Source organism: Furipterus horrens, unplaced genomic scaffold (assembly GCF_987537825.1).
Source record: "Furipterus horrens unplaced genomic scaffold, mFurHor1.1.pri manual_scaffold_8, whole genome shotgun sequence".
Classification (NCBI taxonomy): Eukaryota; Metazoa; Chordata; class Mammalia; order Chiroptera; family Furipteridae; genus Furipterus; species Furipterus horrens.
Window position 1 is genome coordinate 16980335 of NW_028327178.1, and position 22048 is coordinate 17002382.

General features: G+C 47.8%; 1 protein-coding gene across 2 annotated transcripts in view; it reads left to right on the plus strand.

Annotated features, from left to right (window-relative positions):
* MYO5B (myosin VB) overlaps positions 1-22048 on the plus strand; it is a 297557-nt gene that overhangs the window by 193838 nt on the left and 81671 nt on the right. For both annotated transcript variants that reach the window (XM_090285530.1, XM_090285531.1), the window contains exons 11-14: positions 7211-7292; positions 7844-7984; positions 16739-16861; positions 17791-17874. In XM_090285530.1, coding sequence (XP_090141656.1) covers positions 7211-7292; positions 7844-7984; positions 16739-16861; positions 17791-17874 — 430 coding nt within the window. The remainder of the gene's footprint in view (positions 1-7210; positions 7293-7843; positions 7985-16738; positions 16862-17790; positions 17875-22048) is intronic.

Genomic DNA, 22048 nt, shown 5'->3' on the forward strand with positions numbered 1-22048 from the left:
TTGGTTTCTTTAAGGGGAACTGCTCGGGACTCTGGAATTTCTTCCACTGACTCAATCCCCACTGGTGTTCACAGCTAAAGTTATGGGGACTTATCTTCCTGGCACTGGAACCCTGGGCTGCGGGGCCTGGTGTGAGTCTGGGACTCCTCACTCCCAAGCTATCCCTCCCAAATCTTTATCCACCACGTGGATGTGGGATTAGCCCGTTCTACATCTTCACCCTTCTTACCAGTCTGGATGGATGTGGTTTCTTTAATTCCATAGATGTCCAACTTCCATTCGGTTCAATTTCTGATGGTTCTGAGTGCTGGTTGTTCTCTATTTTAGTTGTAACTTTGATGTGGTTTTGTGAGGAGGTGAGCCACGTTTAGCTATGTTTGTTGTGTTTTCATTCTTGAGGTTTCTCGTCCTTGCAGAATTCTAACCTGATGCAAAGGACTGTTGTCACTCCTAACAGCCCATTTTGCAGGCACAGGCAACACGGCACGACCATCTGCTTGACTAGGCATCAGGGGACTGCCGTTGTGATTCCTGCTGTCACCAGCTCACCGAATGACTGCAGATCACAGCCCCTTCCTGGGCTTTAGTTTTCATAGTGTGAAATGAATTTTGAGCAACAGTCTCTTTGAGGTTCTTTCCAGATCCTTGTAGAATTGTTTGAAATGATTTGTACCGGGTTGCAGCCTCCCTTGCACTTCTGCTAGGATCAGCGCCCTGACCTCTTTAAGCTAATAATAAGTTAAGTCCTCCTGGATTTTTATATCATAGAAATTGTGGCTCCTGTCTTAAAATAGAAATTTGGGCCCCTCGAAGTGTAGAGTTGTAAGAACAGTGATGCTCTAGTGGAAGTAACTGCTTAGTGCGCTGGTGAGCTGAGACGCACCTTATGTTGAGGCTGTAATTAAGGAGACGCTGCCCTGAAAGGGGCCACTTCCCCACGCAGCTGGCCCTCATGACATCACCACCACTCTCGTTCATCATTAGGTTTCAAACTGAACCATGTTGCTTGCTGTTGGAGGTAACAACAGAAGAAGGAAACTTGATTTCTGGCATCGCAGAGGCTTCCAGAATATGCTAAAGAGTTAAGTCACATGCACAGGCCACGTAATACAGGAGGCAACAAGAAAAATTATAGCAGGCTCAATGGGAGGGTTCGGACATTTATTGCTGAATGAGCTTTAAGGCAGGAGAGAGAAAGCACATTTGTTGGCACAGTCAGGGCAAGCTTTATGTGGGAGGTGAGTTTGAACTGGATCTTTGAAAAGCAGGGAGGAGCAGATATGAGGTGGAGGAGTTGCCTTTAGGAATAGAGGCACAGTCAAGACAGTAGGAAAAAGCAAAGTGTGACAGGAAACCTGCTAGGTGGAGATCACCCCAGCATGGGAAGCAGGAGAGTGCGTCCTCTCTGGGAGCTTTAGGCCTTTAGCTGAGTGACCATGGATGGGTCACTGCTCCGTCTGGTCAGTTGAGTGCCTGTGTTTGTGTTCCACGCTCCCAGTTGCCCTGGGACAGCAAAGAGCAGTCTGTGCCCCTGGGAAAGTACTGCCCAACTGTCAGTGATTAATCCTGCCTTGTTCCGTCTGCCATGAGCATTTTCAGGTCATTGGATTTCCAGAAAAACTGACCTTTAGTGTTACCTTCTGAACTAAGACCCAGAGAAACTCAGGCTGCAGCATCTGACCCAATTACCTCCACTTACCTGGGCAAGAATCTAATTTTACTGAGCTTTCGATTTGGGAAGATTAACACGCAGACTTGTTAATAGCATGAAAAAAATATTGTGACTTCAGTGCTACTGATACATAAAATCTCATACATCAGTTCTAGTCTAGTTCTGTGCTGTCTCAGCAGGGCCTGGTGTCTGAGAAGATGGCTTCCTACCTTCCTGGGACCCCCAGGGAAAGGCTTTGCTCTTTGTAGAGGGGCCTCGGCTTCTAGTGCTGCTGAGTCAGCCCCATCTCATGCAAGCTGGGATTTGGTGCTTACATTTACCATTTAATTTTTATAATTGAGTTAATTTTCTCCATGGTCTGTGACTGCCCAAAGGGCAGAAACAGATGCAGGGAAGGCTTGCTTGTCTGTGGTTGACAGGTGGGCTTGTCTGTGCGTGGGTGGAGAGCCTGAGGGTTCTCCTGTTTGTGGTGCCAATTCGTGACCTGTGTGTCTCCTCATCTCAGAGTGGCCATGCGTTCCTCTGAGAACATCTGAGAACTTTCCCATGACAGCAGGGGCCACCTACAAGCCCTTTTGGGAATTGTCCTGCCCTTGGGCTTCCTTCCAGACATACCATGTTCTTTTTAAAATCCTTCTTCTTTCTTAGGAGCCAATTTACTTTTTCAGGCCATGTCATAAAGAAGTCATATTTAAAAAGTGATTTACTGTCCTGGAGAGAGAAATGCCTTGCCAGATTACTCTGATATGCTCAGTGTGGTGCCAAGTTCACACCCTATGGGCAGAGTTCGAGACAGCAAGTTTGATACAGGTGGGTTCAGCGTTAACAAGCTGACTACACTCCTGGGCCATCTGTCACCAAAAAATCACTCCCAGATACTTCCTGGAGGTGCATGTGCATGCTCCTCAAGGGTCTGGTCTGCTGAGAAACAATTGTATGTGTTAGCACTGGCCTAGGCTCTTTTTTCCAGTCAGAGGGTATGTAATGATCTAGCAGGTGACTTTGAGCTGGAAGGTACTGTTTCTGATCCATCAGGTCAGTGACATTGTTTCTTTGCTGGGAGGAGATGGTGGATATCTGGGATGACTGGTATTGAGCTATTTCCTGTCATTCCCCTTTCCCAATCACGGTGTCTTTCTGCCCTATTTCCTTTGCACTTCATACACCTCCTGGAAATCCACGGAATCTTTCTTTTCAATCTGGTCTTCCCTCAGTTATCCTGAAGTGGGCATCACACGTGACACTGTTCCTCTATTGCCCTTATAACCAACCATCCTCCATGGCATCAGAAAACTCCAGCATAATTTTTTTATTTTTGAGTTTTCTACCCAAGTCGCTGACCACCAAACTCTGGAGAGGGAGGAGGCCATCCATGTATTGTCTCACTCGTTCTTTGTCAGCCTCATGATGGGGATACTTGGTGCACATAGACATGCCCTTGGGATGACCTAATGCCTTTGATCTTCTTAATCCTCCCTGTCCCCTGTGAGCAGAAGAGTGGCCTGTGGGAGCTGGAGAGATTGGGAAGGATGGTGGGATGTGTTTCTGAATTCATTAAACCCCGTTCATTAAGAGGGAAGGAATAAGGAGTTGTCTCCCACTCTCGTTAGGTTAGAAATGTGCATAGCTAGCAAATAATGAGCGGAATTGCTGCCCCCTGCCCCACAAGTAGGCACTAATTACTTCCACTGGATAACCACCCTAGATGGACTATAGCCCCATTCATGGCATTATTGGATCACCAGTCAAGCTCATTCTAGAGACAACTGAGAAGAGTTTTGTTGTGTAGATGAGCCACTCCAGATTTTTCTATAAATGTTAAAAATGTTACTATACAATCAGCAACCAGAGTGAATAAACACTAACTTCTATATATATGTAAGCAAACAGTGCATGAGCCAGCATCATAACTCACACATCTCCCTTTATGCTGTTCTAACTAGTAGTTCAGACAGTAGAAAGGCTCTGAACACCTAAATAAATTACATGGGCCACAGCTGCTTCCACCACACCTCTGATGAGTCCCTTACTACAGACCCTTCCCTGCAGCTCACCTGAACATTTATTTCCAGATACCCAGTGCCCCAGTAGAAGGGTGGTTTCGCTACACCGTGTTCCCCTGCCCCAGCTCCAAAAAAGTGCAAAACAAGCAGCACCCAGAGCAATTTAACCAACCCAGTCCAAGGTCCCTTCCTTAACTAAGGATCTGTGAAGCCGTCTGCAGGATATTTCTTACTGGGCAAGGGACGGAAATTAATAGGAGGGAGCCAGGCAGCTTTGGCTGGGGTTTTCTTTTCATGATGCATTAACCAGCACTTGCCTCTACAGGCTTGATTAATTGCAACCATAATCTTTTATTGCTCTCCACTCCTTGAGGGAACAAGAAATAAATGGCTTCAATTTGGGAAAAAATATACATTTATTTGTCTTTGACTTGAGCCTTCAACATACCAGGTAACAGGGAACTTTGGCTACGACCAGCCTGTTCTTGGTAAGGACAGTTGGCCTAGGAGACTTGGAGCAAGGCAGGGATATAAATTCATGCCTAATGCTGGGGAGGATACAGAGGGAGGATGGGGATGTTTGGGCCCCAGGAAACAGGAATTGGGATTTGCTGGGATTTTATATTCCTCACAGTCCTCAGGTTCCTTTCTATGTCTCTTACGGTATTTCCTAACTTTCAAATTAGAATCCAGCTCTCTTGAGTGCTTTTTAATGATGTGCTTTTAATATAGGTTTTTTGTTTTTTTTTAATTTGGCTAAAAATATAACATAAAATGTACCATCTTAACCATCTTCAAGTGTACAGTTCTGTAGGGTTAAGGATATTTATGCTGATGTGCTCAGATCTCCGGGGCTTTAACCCGCACCCCCGCTCCCTCCTGCCAGGCCCTGTTCTCTGCTTCTGTGAGTTTGCTGCTTTGGATGCTTCACATAAGCGGAATCAGTACCTCATATGTGTGGAATTGTACCGTATTTGTCTCCTCGTGCAACCTTTGGTAGAATGCTTGAGGGTGACCTTGGTGAGAGAGAAAGATGGAGCTCAGCTGGGAGATTCCTGTGTCTTTGGCCTGTGCTCCCGAGGAATGGCTGTTTCCCAAACTTCAAAGCATCTCTTGCCTCCCTGGAGTGAGGGGTTCTGGAGGTTAATAATTAACTCCGGGTGGTTGGTCTACTTATTTTTTATTGCAGTTTCACTTTCCAGCAAACCCTGCCTTATTTGTAGAGGCATCCGTGACCCTCCCTGCACCCAGAAATTGGGCTAGAATGAGAAGGAAATGGTTTTTTTCTACTATATTTTGAAGGTAGGAGGAAATGGAAGTCAGGGTAGGAACTGAACCACCCCAAGTACAGATCTCAGGTCTCAGCACCAAGTCTTAGGCTATGTTTTGACCTTCCTCGCACCCAAGGATTTGGTCTAAAATAGTGTCAGCACTGATTTTACAGGAGAAATCTGATTGTCTTTAGTATATAAATTTCTTTGTGACGGTTAATGTTGTGGACTACAAATTGACTCACTGTGTTTATTTTAAAAAGTCATCCCTGTTGATGGGAAGAATGACTACAAATATAACCCCATTGGAGAAGAGAAGGTGCCCCTTTTCCCTGGCTGGGGTTTCCTGAGGTCAGTCGTATCGGACATTTTCCAAGCAGCCCAAACCCCTTGTTCATCTCTGGCCCTTCCGCATCACAGTCATTATCCTGGATGGCAGAGGAGCTGTTTCCAGATAATATCTTAGAAAGAGGGAAATGATGAACTAATTTCAGGGCATCTCAAATTAATGAGAATGTTCTTTGTGGAGTGCTATCAATGTAAACCTTTAAAAAATGATAAGTGGGGGATATTAAATCCTTTATCTGTGGAGCTCAGTAGAAAGCCCGCCAAGCGCATGCAATTGTATTATCTGGCCCATTGCTAGGTGGCTCTTTTATCTTCCCTGTAGGTTTTATTAATTAAATTTCTTCTGGGGCTTGACTGGCATTAGCAAGTTCTCTTGGGGTGCGATGGGGTGGGGGCGGGGAGGAAATGGGGTTCTGAGTGACATAACTAGGTCTGTAGGACCACCACCTGGGTTGAGAGGGGCGCAAACCAGGGTAACTGCTGGCAGACACAGGGCCTCCCTCCCGCTTGCACTGGAGTGCAGCCCCAGCTCGGACTGTGCATCTTTGATCTCGTTTTATTAACCTAGGCTTGCTTCTCCTATGGGGCGTGATGAGGGGCTGTTCATTAATGTGGCTTTTGGCAAGCAGCTGACTCCTTTGATCCCCAGATGACTTCCTTCATCTCCATGTTTTATTCTTTGGTGGGGAGGTGGGGGCAGCGGAGGAAGGGAAGCCTGATGTGTTCTGGGCACTGACCTGGCCCCACTGGGTGTGGGATGCATTTATTTTTGCTGGTCCCTTAGCATAGGGTGCTTTCTCACCACCATGTCCACCCCCCACCAGGGGCAGCACCAACATTTTTATTTGGGAGTGGTCATTATGGACTCCGGTCTCTTTGGAAGGGCTGACTTCATTTTATGTAAGGTTGAGAAAATGCCGGTGTCCATACTGAAGAACGAGAGAGGTGAAGGCCGGAGGTTAAGGCTGAATGAAGCTGCGCCCCAGCCGCAGGCCCCTCGTCACTCTCCCCAGTCTCCACGTGCTCCAAGACCTCCTCTCCTGGGAAGTTATCCTTGTTCGCAGCCCTCTGAGCGAGCGCGTCCTGCTTTTCTTAATGAAACATTCACTCTTCTCTAAGTTAAGAACATGGCCTCAGAAAGCAGGCTCTCTGGGTTCAAATACCAGCTCCTCTGCCCACTGACTCTCTGATTTGGGGCAGGTTATTAAATCTCCCTGTACCTCATTCCTTCAACTGTAGGATGGGGATTAATAATACGCCCCAGGTCTTGGTGGTTGTGGGCCTTCGATGCGTGAGCGCTCACGAAGCACTTGGGTTTAGCGCTCCACATGTGCCCGATAACGGGGCCGCTGTCGGTTCGTGCTGCCTGTTGGGTGCTGAGAAAAAGGCTCCCCTTTCCACGGCCTCGGGTCAGTCCATACAAGGGCTGGTGAGGCTGGTATTAAAACGGGTGCTTTGGGGGAACAATGGCATGAAGAAAGGTTTGTCATGAGTTAAATGACAAAACTGGTCTTATTTTTCATATAATTCTAATTTGTTCAAAAGTATAAAATCAGTGAAGGAAAAACCTAACTAAACTATTAACTGGTGGTCAAATTGAGTGATGGAATTATGGGTGACTTTCTCACTTTAAATCTGCTTTTTCTAAATTTTCCTGTTGTTGGTACTTTTTCTAATTATGAAAATAGATATACATTCTTACTCTTCTAACTCCGCAGGACTCGGTTGTGCCGATGCCTGCCACGGTGGTCTCGTCAGGGGCAAGAGCAGGAAATGGGACTTCCGTGCTGACATTGAGGCAGAGCTGGATGGGAGTGGAGGCGGCGTGAGGGCGGCCTTGCTGGATGGCGCCCCAGTGATTCCTTCAGTAACCAGAAGTGCCTCTGACTTTGTCCTCCCCTTCTTCCCTCCTGCAGGTTTGAGACTTTTGAGGTCAATAGCTTCGAGCAGTTTTGTATCAACTACGCCAATGAGAAGCTCCAACAGCAATTCAACTCGGTAGGCCCTGCTTCTGGACCTGGGGTTTCAGGGTGGGGGGACCTCTGCCTTCCTGAGAGCGACTGCCTGGGCCACTTCTCTTCCATCCAGGGTAGGTGGGGTGTGGCTCTGCCCTGACCTTCCCTTGGTTTCCTGGTGCTGCCCCAGCTTTAGGGGGCGCTCCCTGCTGTTCAAGAGGAGGTCTGCATGGGACAGCTGGGTTATGAGAGTAAAGGACCCTCCTCTTGGTTTTGACTCCCCTCTCCTCCTGAGCCTGAGCTTCTGAGGCATGTAAGCAGTTGTGTGCAAACATGAGGCTTCCTGAGGTTGTCTGGGGTATGACCTCACGGGCAATGATTAGAATGTCCTACACAAGGGTTCACGTGGGAGGAAGCGTCACCTACTAAGCTCGTCTTCTCTGCAATCCTGGCTGTGATCCAGTGCCCAAACCTTTTGTCATGGATGCACACCAGCCTCCAGGACTCAGAACTCATGTGGCTGCAGCTCAGGGGAGACGGATGTTAAGGTGTGCATGCAACTCACTAACCTTGACCTTTCACTTCTTACCCTAGCATGTCTTCAAGCTGGAGCAAGAAGAATACATGAAGGAGCAGATCCCTTGGACCTTGATCGATTTTTATGATAACCAACCTTGTATTGACCTCATAGAAGCTAAGCTGGGCATCCTAGACCTGTTGGATGAAGAATGTAAGGTAAAAGTGGTGATGCTGTCTCTGAACTAGGTCTGTTCTAGGCTTGGGGTGGAGACAGAGGACAGCTGGGCGGTGCAGGGCAGCATGTGAGACCCATAGCTGGAATTTCATCTGTAATTTGCCGGCCTTGAGTGTGCCCAGAGAAGCTCTGGTATCTATTCTGCATGCCAGAAGCTACCAGAAAGTAACGTGACTGGCAAGTATTGCTGTTACTGTGCTGCCTCTGTTGGCAAGGACTGGGCAGTATGATTGGCATGATATGATGGTGGTACGGGTTCAGTACCCCAGATATCGTAGGTCCCGAGGGAAGGCCCTCAGTATCTGGGCAGGCACCTCCAGAGTGAGCGTCGAGAGCCCAGTATCGCCTTTGCTGTGCCAGATGACTTGTGAATGACAGCTGCATGGTGGTTGGTGGCAGGTGGGATCCTTGATTTCCCCCAATCTCGCTTCCTGTGGACTCTCCCTTGTGGGACAGGAGGAGCCCTGAATTGCCAGCCCGGAGAGAACATGGCAGCCTTGGGAATGTGGGTGGGAAATCGGGGTGCTGTCAGTCTCCCGACTTCTTTGGCTTTTGGTTTCCTGCTCGGTGACCTGGTGGGGGTTGCATCTGGTGAGCTTCAGAATTTCTCCTAATTTGATGGTTGGTGATAAGGACATGAATCTATACCAGTTCCCCCAGTGATGGAAATGCTCATTGAAAGGTGTAGGAACCACACGGTTCTTATAGTGAAAGGGAAGAACGCAGGTGCTTTTGCCTTGTGGCTCCCACATCTTGCCTGTGAGGAAGGGAGTGTGGCTTGATGGGTTGGGAGGAGGTGTTTCCCTTGCAGGGCACGCTCCTACTTTCATTGCCTATGAAAAAGAAAAGGAAAGGTTAGCAGAACAGTAGAAAACATACCGGAGTCCACAACTTGCACATTTAAATCTCCTAATGGTTCTCGAAGTTTCTCCAGAGTCCCGGGCTTTGTCCTGAGATCCAGGCTGGGGTAATTCCTCAGTGTGGAAGGAGTGTGCCTCAGCCTCCTCCACCTGCAAGGCTGCTGTGTAGCTGATAGGACAACTGTCCCTGCATCAAGCGGCACTGGCTGAGTGGCTGAGGTCACAGCACAGGCCCTCCCGCGTCCCCTCCTGGTGTTCGCCGCTCACGCACTTTCTTGGTTCAGAGTCCACTGGCAACAACTCCCTTCCAGGGTTTCCAGGATCACCCTTCCCCGACCCCAGTCCCTTTTGTGCTTCTATCCCTAACCACCTCCTCCCGATCCACACCCCCAACCCAAAGGCAGCAGCCCCAGGCCCTGGATGGAGGAGGACCACAGCTCTTCACTCCCCTCCCCAAGGGTAGAGGTCAAGGTCTACACAACTCTGAGGAGCACAGGAGGCAGGCAGTTTGTCTGCCACTGGTCTACCTGGCTCTGACATGACGAGCTGATTGTGACATACACCCGAACCCTCAGGGGCACAGCCTGTCCTTTCCCATGTACACACACCTCTCATCAGACCCCGATGAGCTTCAGGCTGATTGATCCTGCGAGCTGAACGGCTGCCTAATTGCCTTGCAGTGATTCGTCCTGCCCTTCGCAGGCAAGGGAAGACCACTGTGGGTTTGCTGTGGCTTGTGGTTTGAGGATCTGAGAGGTGTCCCTCCCCAAGGGAGCATATCACAGGGATGTCAAGTCAGGCGGATGGGAGCACACAGGTGCAGAGACCTCAGACTGCTCTTCGGAGGGTGGGACACAGCTGCCGAGGGGCAGCCCAGGGCAGTGTGGGGCGGGGAGCTAGGTGGGCACGAAAGTGGCGGGGAGCTCTTAGCAGGCAGCAGAAAAGCAGGCAGCAGTCGCAGGGAAGCCAGGATGCAAACCACATTCAGCAGTTATGAAAATAACCTCTGTGATCCCTCACTTTGCAGCCTTGGGTGTCCTGGGCAGGTGGAATCCCTAGGCCCTCCTGTTCTCAGTCTTTCTCCTGAGGGCACACCACCTGTGCACCCTTGTCAGAACCTATTTTACTTTCAGGAAGCCAAGGGAAAGTAAAATTCAACTGTATGGATGATCTCTGCCTTATGCTCTGTGGAGCCTTGTGTTTGGGTCAGATTTGTAAAATTAGATGATTTCCATTTAAGACTGTGTTCAATTCAAACTCCTGCCACTGCCATTTATCAAACACCTGGAATGTATGTATTATGCACTTGCCGTATGTCTTTTTGAAGGAAAATCCTCAGGAGAGGAGGAAGGGGTCTCCCTGCTGGCCAGCAAGGGAAGAGGGACAGGATGGGGCTCCCGAGGAGCTTGGCCTGAACGATCAGGGGTGTTGGCAGGGCCAGGGGAGGGCTGCAGGCAGGACCCAGGATCCTAGAGCAGGCTGGAAGAGGCATGGGCCACAGCCCAAGGGCAGCTGGGTGACAGCTAAACAGAGCAGAGGAGGGACAGGCGATGCCAACTCAGATTTCTGAGCTGCACGCAGCTGCTGCGGCTCCCTGTTAGGTCTCCTCCCATCGGCTCTTTAGGAGGGCTGGTCTGCGGAGAGCCTGGATTTCCTGCTCGTCAAGCAAATAGGGGCTCAGGGTGCTGAGACCTGGGGTAGTGTTGTGAATGCGACATGTCTAAACTCACTGGTGGCCAAGGTCATGAGTGGAGCAAGGGAGGCAAGAGGAACACCAAAGTCAGGAATAATACAGAATCCCAATGTGGAAATCTTTTAAATTGCCCTGCAAATTCAGAGTGATTCAGTGTGTGCTGATGCAGCTTTTAGTCACAGGTGTATTTTAAAACCAACAAGTGTTATTATATTTGCCAAAACTCATGGAACCGCACACTTAGAAAAGGTGCACTTTACTGTATAGACTTTATACCACAATAAATCTGACTTTAGAAAATAGGGCAGCTTGCCGCACCCTTCTGGCAGTGCCTGTGGCTCTGAACCAAAGCAGGTTAGGAATTCCCGTGGACTTGGCCACAACCAGGTGACGTGGCGTCCTGTCAGACTGTGGAGCTGCCTCAGGCCAGTTCCTTTCCTGTCACTCAGATCCCTCTGCAGGGTGAAAAAGAATAATGGGATTCCCTGTGAAGAACTGGGTTCTGTGTCCCCCATGTGACAGGACTCAAAGCCAAATGAACGATTAAACGCGTGGTATAAAAGCAGCCATTGGGAAAAGCACTTTTCCTGGATGTGACACCCTGTGGCAAGCTGGACGGGTGAGCTGAGATTTACATTAGCAACATGGAGATGGGGTGGCCATGAGTTTAAAGGGGAGGTACACAGGGTACCTGAGCTTCTGATTGGTGCCGGAAGCTGCAGATGCGGCGTGGGGACTGGGATATTCAACTGCTCAAGATTCCTGCAGGTTGGAAGCCGCTTTGCCGTTATGGACTTATAGGGGGTGGGGTGGGGCTGGGGGGGAACGACTGAAAAATTAAAATCTGGAATTTATTTATTAAAAATTGTGTATTTATTTTTTCATGTTTAAACTTCAGTCACCTTCACAGTCTCCAATTTGATGCAATGCACCTATTGAGATGGTTTCAGCTGCTCAAAACAGTTTTGTTTTTTAAAATAATTTGTTTGTTCACTTATTTATTTTTAGAGACAGAGGAAAGGAGAAAGAGAGGGAGAGAAATATTACTGTGTGGTTGCCTCTCACTTGCGTCCCCAACTGGGGACCTGACGTGCAACCTAGTCATGTGCCCTGACTGGGAATTGAACCAGCAGCACTTGGTTCACAGGCTGACGCTCAATCCACCAAGCCACAGCAGCCAGGTTCAAAACAGTTTGAACTCGTCAATTTTGATGCCTTTTAGTGCTTCTAGCATTTTTTGTTTCACCTTTTCCACATTGGCAAAACCTTTCCCTTTGAGGACTTTCTTCATCCGGGAAACAAAAAAAAAGTCGCTCAGGGCAAGGTCAGGTGAATAGGGAGGGTGGGGCACAGAGGTTGCTGTTTTGGGTCAGAAACTGCTGACACTCAGCAGAGCGTGGGCAGGTGTGCTCATACGTCACCCATCATGAAGTGGGCAACACTATTGAGGCAGTAGAACGGGAGCAGCTGAAGACAGTGGGAGGAGAATGTCCTTCGGTTTTCTCACCTGGGTCCATCCAGCCTGCTCTCAGGAGAGTTTACTCTCTATTAAGAGCAAGGGTTCATGGTGTTTTAAGAAGTGGCCCCAGAGGTCTCCTTGTCCAGCACGTTTGGAGCAGGATTGGGACCTGTGATGGAGGGGGCGAGCGGCTCTCCCACATTTATTCATCCATCCACCCGACAAACCCCGTGTTCCTGCACAAGTGACTGACCCTCTGCCCTTCGGTGAACCCCTGCGGGGGGCAGGCAAGTGCTGAAATCATCACCTGGGATGTTAGGGAAATGGAAGCACTGAGGAAAAGATGGCCGAGGAAAAGTGTCCCAAAAAGGGCTGTTCAAGCAGAGAAGTCAGAGTGGGGAGGTGGGGGGGAGGGGGACTGGGCGAGGGGAGCATCATGCCTGCAGGACTTGAAATGGTCTGATTTGTCCAGAGCCCTGGTGGTGGCAGGGGAGGGTGGGAAGCAGGAACCATCTGGGAATGGGGGCTCCACCTGCCTGGCGAAGACGCTTGGACTGGATTCTGAGGCTCTGGGGATTGAAAGGTGTGAAGCAGGGGACAGATGAGATCAGATGTGACTCATGTTCCAACAGATCTCTCTGGCGACTGTGAAAGCAAAGCTGCAGAAAGACTGGGCAGGGGGAGACGAAGGCTTGAAGGGAGGAGGAGAGGGGTTCAAGAAGGCCATCGGCCATGGTGAAAAGGAGGAGGGAGACAGAGGACGGGCCAAGGGGGTGAGCAGCCGAGGATTCAGGGAAACAGGGAAGATGGGGGGATCCTGGTCCCCAGGAAGCAGGGGGTGGGCAGATAGGATGTCAGTTGTGAGGAGTTGTGCTTCTTTCCGTGAGAAGGGTAGAAGGGCCAGATGCTGGGGATGCAAATGAGTTTCTAGATGTAGAGCAGGAATTTGAGGTTTCCCTGCGAGGCAAGACGTGAGGCTTCTGCTTAGAGGTGGCAGGCAGGGTTGGAAGCCTGAGAATGGAGGAAGAGGGGAATGGCTGTGCTCTAAACAGGGAAGGGAACTAGCAGGGTGCATAGATTCATTTGCTGAGGCCTAAGACCACAAATTGAGGTACAGGCATTGTCGGGGGCCCACTCCCAGCTTAGATCTAGGCACAGAGTCTTAATCTATAGCAGTGGTTTTCCAGTGAGATTTGATTATTTTGGGGGACAGCAATACTGATCATTTAGTATTACATGATTAACAGAGAGGAGTTGATGTGTGATCCTAGCCAGCCACCCATGTGTGGGACAGGACAGGATGGGTACTTGGATTGGTCTAGAATTGTTTTGCGGGGCACATAGAGGGAAAGGGGTGTTTTGTGAATGTGGGAAAGTACAGGCCTGGACCTGTCATTGGGGATGGGTACCAGGTGGGGAGGAGGAGCCGTGGCCACGTAGAGAGTTGTTAGGCCCGCCGAGTCCTGGGGTCCCAGCCACAAGTCTGCAATGGCAAGAGGGGCCCTGAGGTGTTGGCAGTGGCACGGTCATTGGAGAGGTCAGTGTTGGGAGGAGGCGCCTGCAGAGGTATGGGATGGAGCGGGATACCGAGTGAGTGACCGGGACGCAGTTGTTGGTGGCAGTGCCCCAGGAAGATGGAGACAAGAAGCAGTGGTGGACTAACCAGCCATCTGTTGTCGGCTGTCGTGTAGTGGGCAGGCTTTGGGTGCAGGTGATATTCCAGGCCAATGGCGGAAGCTTGCCCGTGAGAGTATAATTTCTGCCCAGGGTTACACACAGCACCTGGGTGACAAGCTGTCCTGGGCCCCAGGCTAGTGAGGAAGAGGTGCTTAGTAAGCCTAAGGACTTCTACTTTTCCCCTCTATTTTTTCTATTTTACTTCAATAGCAAAGAGTAAAATCGGGTTTAATGTATTTTAACAACTTTACTGAGATTATTAACATACAGTTCAGCCATTTAAAATGTATAAGTCAATGGTTTTTAGTATATTCAGAGTTGTGCAACCATCAACACCGTAATCAATTTTAGAGCATTTCATCCCCTATAAGAAACCCATTTGCAGTCATTCCCTATTTCCCCACAGCTCTAGGCAGCCAATTATCTACTTTCTGTCTCTCCAGATTTGCTTCTTCTGGCCGACTCATATAGGTGGGACCTCCTCTTTTTGGTGTGACCATTGGCAGGTCACAAGGACTAGGCCCTGAGGGACAGTTCCTGTCTAGATTAGGGCAGAGCTGGAATCCAGGCTCTTGACCCTGTTCCCGCTTCACACGACTTTAAGAGGAGAGTATAGATGCTTGTATGAAGCCACATGTACATTGTTTTCTAGACTTTTAAAATTATTTTTGTTTAAACAATTGCCAAGAGTGGAATCAAAGATAAATAGAAGGCACAACAGTTTTGCTATTTGGATTGTGTGTATAGGTATGTGTGTGTGGGCAGGGGGTTAAATTAAAGATGAAAAAAAACCCTGACAATTCAAGAAAAGTTGTCAGTTGCATTCTAAACATTTAAAACCTACCTCACAATTTAAATTTCAATGGTAAGGAGCTGGCTGTACCTTCTTTTTTAAAGGATTGGATTCGCTGCATGTCCCAGAGCTACTGATAGCCTCAATCTAGATTTTATCAAACTACAAGATTGGCTTTCCTTCTCTGTGCCTGTTTTAAATCTACCTCTATTGCAAGATTTTTGGAGATTAGTGCCTTCCACCTTACCCTGCCCACCTGGCTGCCTTTAAAATTCTGTTGTCAGACAGGACAGCATAATAGGAAAGAGAACATGCTCCGGAGCCACCTGTTCTGGTTTGAACCCCAGCTCTGTTACTTCCCAGATCTGTGTCCTTGGGCAAGTTACCTACCCTCTCTGTCTCAGCTTTCTTGTCTATAAAATGTGTATAAACCTAATGCCTGGCTCATAGGATTATTGTGAGGATTAAGTGAGTTGCTATATCTAAAATATACAGAACATTGCCTGGTAAATAATAAGCACTATGGGCATTCACTGTTAGTATTACCTGACCATCTTAATGGTGAATTCTCGCTGGCTCTTATTTTTAGTTAAGGGTGGGGAATGAGAAGAGAGGGTGACCCTCAACAGGAAATACATTTACACATGACCTTGCTCATTGATTCATGCCAGCCTGAATTAGTGAGTATGTAGGATTATGGAGCCTTTTGACAGAAGTCCAGTTTCATTGTCAAGACAAGATGATTTGGATACCAGCAAATATATGTATTGACTTAGGTGGGGCTTCTCATCACAATTGAGCCCTTCCAGTTCTGTCTACCCCAGTTCTGCCAGGCTGGGGTACCTTGTGTTCCTGCCCTCCGTCCTTATCTCCTGAGAGACCTGCCAAGCTGACCCCTTCCTTCCCCCATACCTGGTATTTCTAAATACAGGGTGCTTGGAGACAAATCTAAAATAGTATATATAAAAATGCTGAATTGGATATATTCTACTTTGTCTGCCTAACACAATTAATAGCCTCCTTCAAGAAAAAGTTTTCTTTTCTTGACTTTTCGATGACACTTAGCACTGGGTATTCAATATTAGTTATACCAAATTGAATATTGAGAAAAATCTGCTGGCTTACGAAGTATGTGAGAAATTTGTTCTCAACTGGGTAAGCATTTTCCTTATGGCACCGATTTTAATAATTTACTGAACAAAGCTCTTTTTAAAATGGCTAGTGCCAAGGTGACCTTCAACGCTGCCCGATCCAAATGTACCATCTAAGCTAACGAAGGGCAAGTCAGGAGGTGGCCCATACCCGAGGAGTGGCAGTGTGCAGTGGAGTTCAAGGATGACTGGGGGACGAGGTGGGGGGGAACCTTCTCATTGGAAGTTTCCATCATCCATGAGATTTTGAATGGTGGTTACAGTGACTGATATATTTTCAACAAAGCAAGATGCTTTTTCACTTTTGAAGCCATCTCTGAAGATATTGAAAGGGGCAGAATTCTTAATGTAATGGGACCTCTAAATCTAAATTTAAATTGAGGGGAGGCAGAGATTAGTGCCACATAGCCTAGTCACTAGGTACTTAGCACCCAATAAGTGTCTGGAACCCAATTTAAGTTCTTTGAGGAGGGCACGAAAAAAATAGTAAGGCCTAGTCCTCGACCCCGACAAGTTTGCAGCCTGTAGTGACAAGACAATCCACAAAAACCGGCGACAGGTAACATGAGGTGGCGAATGTGTGAGCGTCATTGGGAGGAATTCCGCAGTGAGATGACGGGTGGTCAGGAAAGGCCTCCGAGCAAAGGATGGACTTGGGCCGGGCCTGGACAGTGGTCCCGGGACATGCGCAGTGACGGAGAGAGGGCGTTCCTGCTGCCGGAGTCGGCCTGCGTGAGCAGGAGCGTGCACTGCAAAGGGCCGGGGCGTGTTCCTGACACCAGGGCTACTGGCCTGACTGAAGAGAGGGAACCTCTTCAGATGTGTCCCATGTGTTGTGACTCTGCTTTTGTGACCGTGGCCTCCACCTTCATCCTCTTCTACCAGCCAGCAGGTTCTCTCCGGCTGCAGACTCCAGGAGAGCCAACCCCCACAGTGTGCTGAGAGCGTACTGTGGCAGGGTCCTACATGCCCACAGTCGGGTCTTGTTTTCCACATTCACACAGGGTCATGAGGTCAAATTACTAGCGGACTCCATCCCCTTGCCTCAGCTCTTGGTTTCATTTCCCCTCATAACAAAGCACCTGGTTTTGTGGTTCTGCAGGTCCCTAAAGGAACTGACCAGAACTGGGCTCAGAAGCTGTATGACCGGCACGCTGGCAGCCAGCACTTCCAGAAGCCCCGCATGTCCAACACGGCCTTCATCGTGGTGCACTTTGCCGACAAGGTGGGTCTCTCCCGGTGGGCTCTGGGGCTCTGTTAGTCAGATGGACTTGGGGTTTCTGGGCTCTGAGGGAGCTGTCACAGCCTGAAGTCTCAAAGGTAGCCCCCATCCCCCATTCCTCCCTCCCCAGGGCCAACTCTGTGACTACATGGCAGAATCCCAGTGGGTGGTCGTAGTTACCCAGTTGTGTGCTTAACAGGTACTTGTTGAGGGTCTCCTTCCCGGGAATATAGCAGCTGTAACAGAGTCATGAGTCTACCCTGGAGCTTGAGAGAGGAAAGAAAAGAGTGAAACAGAGGGGTACACTTCTTTGGGGGGGTTCCTTTCCCAGGAACTGGTGGCTACTTACTTTTTCTACATAGATTTCTGTTCTGTATGAACTAACCCAGTGCTTCTCAAACTTCATGTGCACCTAAGTCACCTGCAAGTTTGTTAAAATGCAGGTTCTAATTCAGTAGATCTGGAGTGTGGCCAACAAGCTGCATTTATATCCTCAAAGGAAGCCTTCTAGTGAAGGGAACTCTTTCTGAAAGCAGTATGTTTTTCCCACAAAATGAATACCCAGTTCCCTCTGTGTAAATCCTGACCATGTCTTCAGTTTGCATTTTATTTTATTTTTTAAATTTTTATTTATTGGTCTTAGAGATAGAGAGAAACATCAATTTGTTGTTCCCACTTATTTATGCATTCATTTGTTGATTCTTGTATGTGCCCTGACCGGGGATCGAACCTGCAACCTTAAGGTATCGGGACAATGCTCCAAGCAACTGAGCTACCCGGGCAGGGTTCGGCTTGCATTTTCAATGGGAGTGTTGGTGGGGATCCCATTACAGCGCCTCTTAGAAAACACTGTGTGGATGAGATGAAACTACTGAAGAAAGCCGGCCGGGCCAGAGTACTCACTACCGTTTCTGTTTCCCACGGTGGCCCAGGTGGAGTACCTTTCAGATGGTTTCCTGGAGAAAAACAGAGACACGGTGTATGAGGAGCAGATCAACATCCTGAAGGCCAGCAAGGTAAAAAGCAGGAGAAACGCGCAATGAGAGCAAGAAGGTCCACAGCCAGAGCCTTCCGTGTTAGTGCATTTCTTGCCAGTGCATTTAATTTCCATCTGCAGAACCTCCCTAGATGCAAACACTTACCTGGGGTAGAAGGTAGGATTTAAGAGGCACTTAAATCTACAATACTAGCTTGGAGTGTTAGTTCTAGTATCTCCAGAATTTCTTTTCTTCTCACGACCTGACAAAAAGGTAGCAGATGTTGTATCCACTCTACAGGTCAAGGAAACAAGACATAAATTCATGTAAACAGATATTTATTAAGCACTTCCCTTGTGAGGTTCGGCCCTAAAAACACCTGGTGCTGTACAAAGATGAGTAAGACAGACTCTCCCCTCCAGTTGCTGACATTCCGATGCGTCACAAGTGAGCAGATAAACATATGCACAGTAACCGTGGAAAGAAGGAGGCATGGGAGACGGTCCCACAGCTGGGGAGGAGGTGGGCACCGTCGTCCCCGCAGGTCGAGGCCCTGGTGCGGGTGCTGTTCCAGCTGGAGCCCTGCAGAGGGAACCTGGAAGAGGCCTCTCCAGGATTTAGGAGGCTCTCTCAGACCACATGATACTGAACTCACTGCAGGGGCCTGATAACACTAGAAGTAGCAGATTAATTTCTCTCTGTGATAAGCCTTAGATGAATGCAATAGAGTAAGATAATGGAATGGAGAAAATGCACCTAGCAAAAGGGACCCAAGAACACAGAGGCAAGTAAACCCCATTAAATCATGTGGCCCTGCGGCAAGGGGCTTAGGGAGGGTTTGAGTCAGTAGGAGGGTGTGGGTGGCCCAGGACAGACCCCGGCCCAGCGTCATCTCTGGATATCTGGAAGATCAGGGAATTAGTTGTCACGAAGACAAATTGGCTTTGAGGAAATGTGAATATCATTTTGGAGTTCAACACAAGATTAACCTCTTAGCCTGCCAAGTTCTAATCCATGGTTGTTATTATGACTTACTTCATTCTTTACAAGGGCCTGGGGGCGGGGGGGGGGGCAGACGGAAGAGGAGCCACAAGCCACAGGGAGGCCGTAGAAGTAGACAGTTTGAGTACTAGCAGTACTTCTCCTCATCGTTGGTTTCCTGGAAGTTCAGAGGCCTATGTCCTTCTGTTAGCCTGACAGTGGCCGCAGAGGGCTGACAAACTTTACTGTCTTGTTACAGGTTTCTCCTTTCAGGTATGATCACAAATCAGTGGTGGGGAGAGGTGGGTACTTTCCATTAAATATAGAGTCCGGTTCTGCCATCGTATTGACTTTTGTCTTGAGTGTGACTCAGGGATTGCAAAATTGAAAAAGGGATCTGACAGATCATCTTTTATTAATAATGGAGATTTTTCCCCTTTTTTTTCTGTTGATATTTGTGTGGTATGTAGTGATAAATACAGATAGTTAACCTCATGGAGTTTACAGTCTAGTGAAAAAGATACTACAGTTTAATTACTAAGTTTGGGAATACTGTAAGGTCAAGAACTTCCTATGGAAAAGAATAACCAGGGTTTCTTGGGAGTCCCCAGCATGATCCCAGGTTCAGTCATTTGCTAGGCGGACTCGCAGAACTCAGCATATGGTTGTATCAGTGGTCTTGATTTATTACAGTGAAAGGCTACAAAGCAAATCAGCAAAGGGGAACTGCACACACTGCAGTCCAGGGAGACCAGCTGGGCTTCGGAGAGCCCTCTCCCAGTGAAGTCACGTAGAATGTGCTTAATTCCCACAGCAGTGAGTTGTGACAATACATGTGAAATGTCTGCCAGGGCAGCGTCCCCTGAGCCCAGGCACTCGGGGTGTTTATGGGGAGTTGGCTATGTAGGCACCCTTTGCCTAGCACGTGCCAGAATTCTAGACTTCCTGAGAAGGACAGGTGTTCAGCATAAACCATACCGTTTACATAAACAGTGTAGGCACAGTGAGCTATTACCAGGGGACTGGTGAAAACCCTCCTGAAATCCACGCTCCCAGACACCAGCCAAGTCAAGTGGGTAAGTGGGCCTTTCTGAGGATCGTCCCCGGCCTGCTCTGTCAACTCTTTTCTGTACAGGGGCATCATTTTAGAATGAGGGTACTGGGTTTTTATTAGAAATGAAATAAAGGATCATAAAAATTCAAAACAGTATAGAAATACATAAAATAAAAAGCATTCTCCTTGACCTACCTTTTCATGAATTCCCATTGTGCATGTACAAGCATACTAGTACATCTTTTAAAGAGTGAACTAAACTGCATTACATATGGTCCTCTCTAATTTTTCATTTACCATTAATCTTGGCCATCTTTCCACATGAGCACATATCCATCTACTTCGTTCTTTAAACAGCTGCTGGTATTTTGCAAATTCAAGTAGTGCTGCAATGAATGCCTTTCTGTGCATTTTTGCTTCCTTGTACAATTATGTCTGTCAGGTCAATTTTTAGAAGTGGAATTGATGCTTCAAAGAGTATACGCTTCAAAAGTTTATAGATATTGCTAAATTGGAGTGAAAAACAGGTCTGTGATCCGCTCTCTTCAAAGGTAACCGACTCCCTTCCCTATCCTACCCACTAGCCACAGCTCTGGCTTTCCCCTTCGCCACCTTGTATTTCTAAGAACCAATGACCTTGTTGTCATGGTGGCCAGTGGCACTCAGAGATTAACCAAGAGGGGCTTCTAGGCCTGCCACACCCTACCAGAGGAGGGCTACCTCTCCCCCAGAACATTCCAGCCCACGGCAGATACCCCAGAAGACAGAAAGCAAAGATCAATACTAGGTCACTATGACCCAACCCCTGGCCTCTGCACAGACGGCAGCTACCGAGCATTGAGTGACGTGAAGCGTGTTTTTAATCACTTGGCCAGATGGACGTGGCTGGCAGCATCTGTCATTGTAGCGCTTATAAACCTCATTGATTACTGAGCCTCAATTTTCTTTAAAAGTTTTCACCGTAGTCCTGGGAGGTTTATAGTTCTCACTCCCCATTAAAGATTGAGAAAATGAAGACCTGGAAAGACGCAAGGCCCTATGGCATGGAATTAATGCCCACGTTTTGTATTGGCTTTTATTTCACTCAGCAGAGATAGATCACAAATCCTGTATGTAAATTGATAGTTTTACTTCCAATATTTTTATTCTATGGGAGATCTAGTAGCCTTTTTCTTTTGTGTGGCACTCACGAAAGAAATTAACAGTTCATTGTGCATGATTAAACAGTATGGGTGGAAGACTCCCATGTACCATACCCGCCAAAGGGCCGTTGGAAGAACTCCCACCAAGAGGAGTGAAATAAAATAGGGTTAATGAGAATGTAATTAGTAAAGCCCAGCTACCCTGCCTTAGAGGTTATTATAATATGGCTAATTGCTTTCTCAGCTATCAGAGAGCTGTAAATGAGACTTAAGTAAAGAAATGCCTCTTTAAAACATGACTTATTATTAACAAACTGATTTGTTTTCAACATTTAGAATGGAGGTTTTCCCCTCCCACTTTTTATTTATTATAAAAAGCAATATTTTATTATCTGAAAAATAAAATCTCAAGAGAAGACTATTTTTCCTCCAAAGATTTCTGATTCCAGGGCAGCACTGAGTGTATCAGAGGGAAGAGCAGTGGGTGGAGTATAGCCCAGCTGTGCCCGGTAACTAGGCATCCTGGGCAGTGGTCCTGGGCACGCCATCTCTCTGCTCCGTCGCAGCAGAGAGGATCTTGAGACCAATATAGTCCAGAGGCCAAGTAAACCGTATTGGCCACGGCCATCCCTGTGGGGCCCAAGAGCCAGTGGTGTAGCTCAGACAAGGCCCAAGTGTGCTTTCTCTCATCTCCTTTTCTATGTGTTCAGCTTGACCTCAGCTGACCCAGGAGTGACAGTGTGTATGGATCTGTTGCTTTCTACACTGGGGTGTTCCTTACCGGTGATGCACACATTCCATTTTGAGCAAGTGTGTTTGCTTTCTAAAAAAAAGTATGTTTTTCATTATTTTCTGTTTATTTGTATGTAACAACTTTATTGGAATATAAGCAACATACTATAAAACCCTTGCTTTTAACAGTATTTGGTTTAATTGCATCTTGTTTAAAACCAATTTGTAGTGATAGTTGGAAAGCTCCTACCAATATTTAGGATGAAGAGGTCACTATGTAGAGAAAACATTTTAGTACATAAAA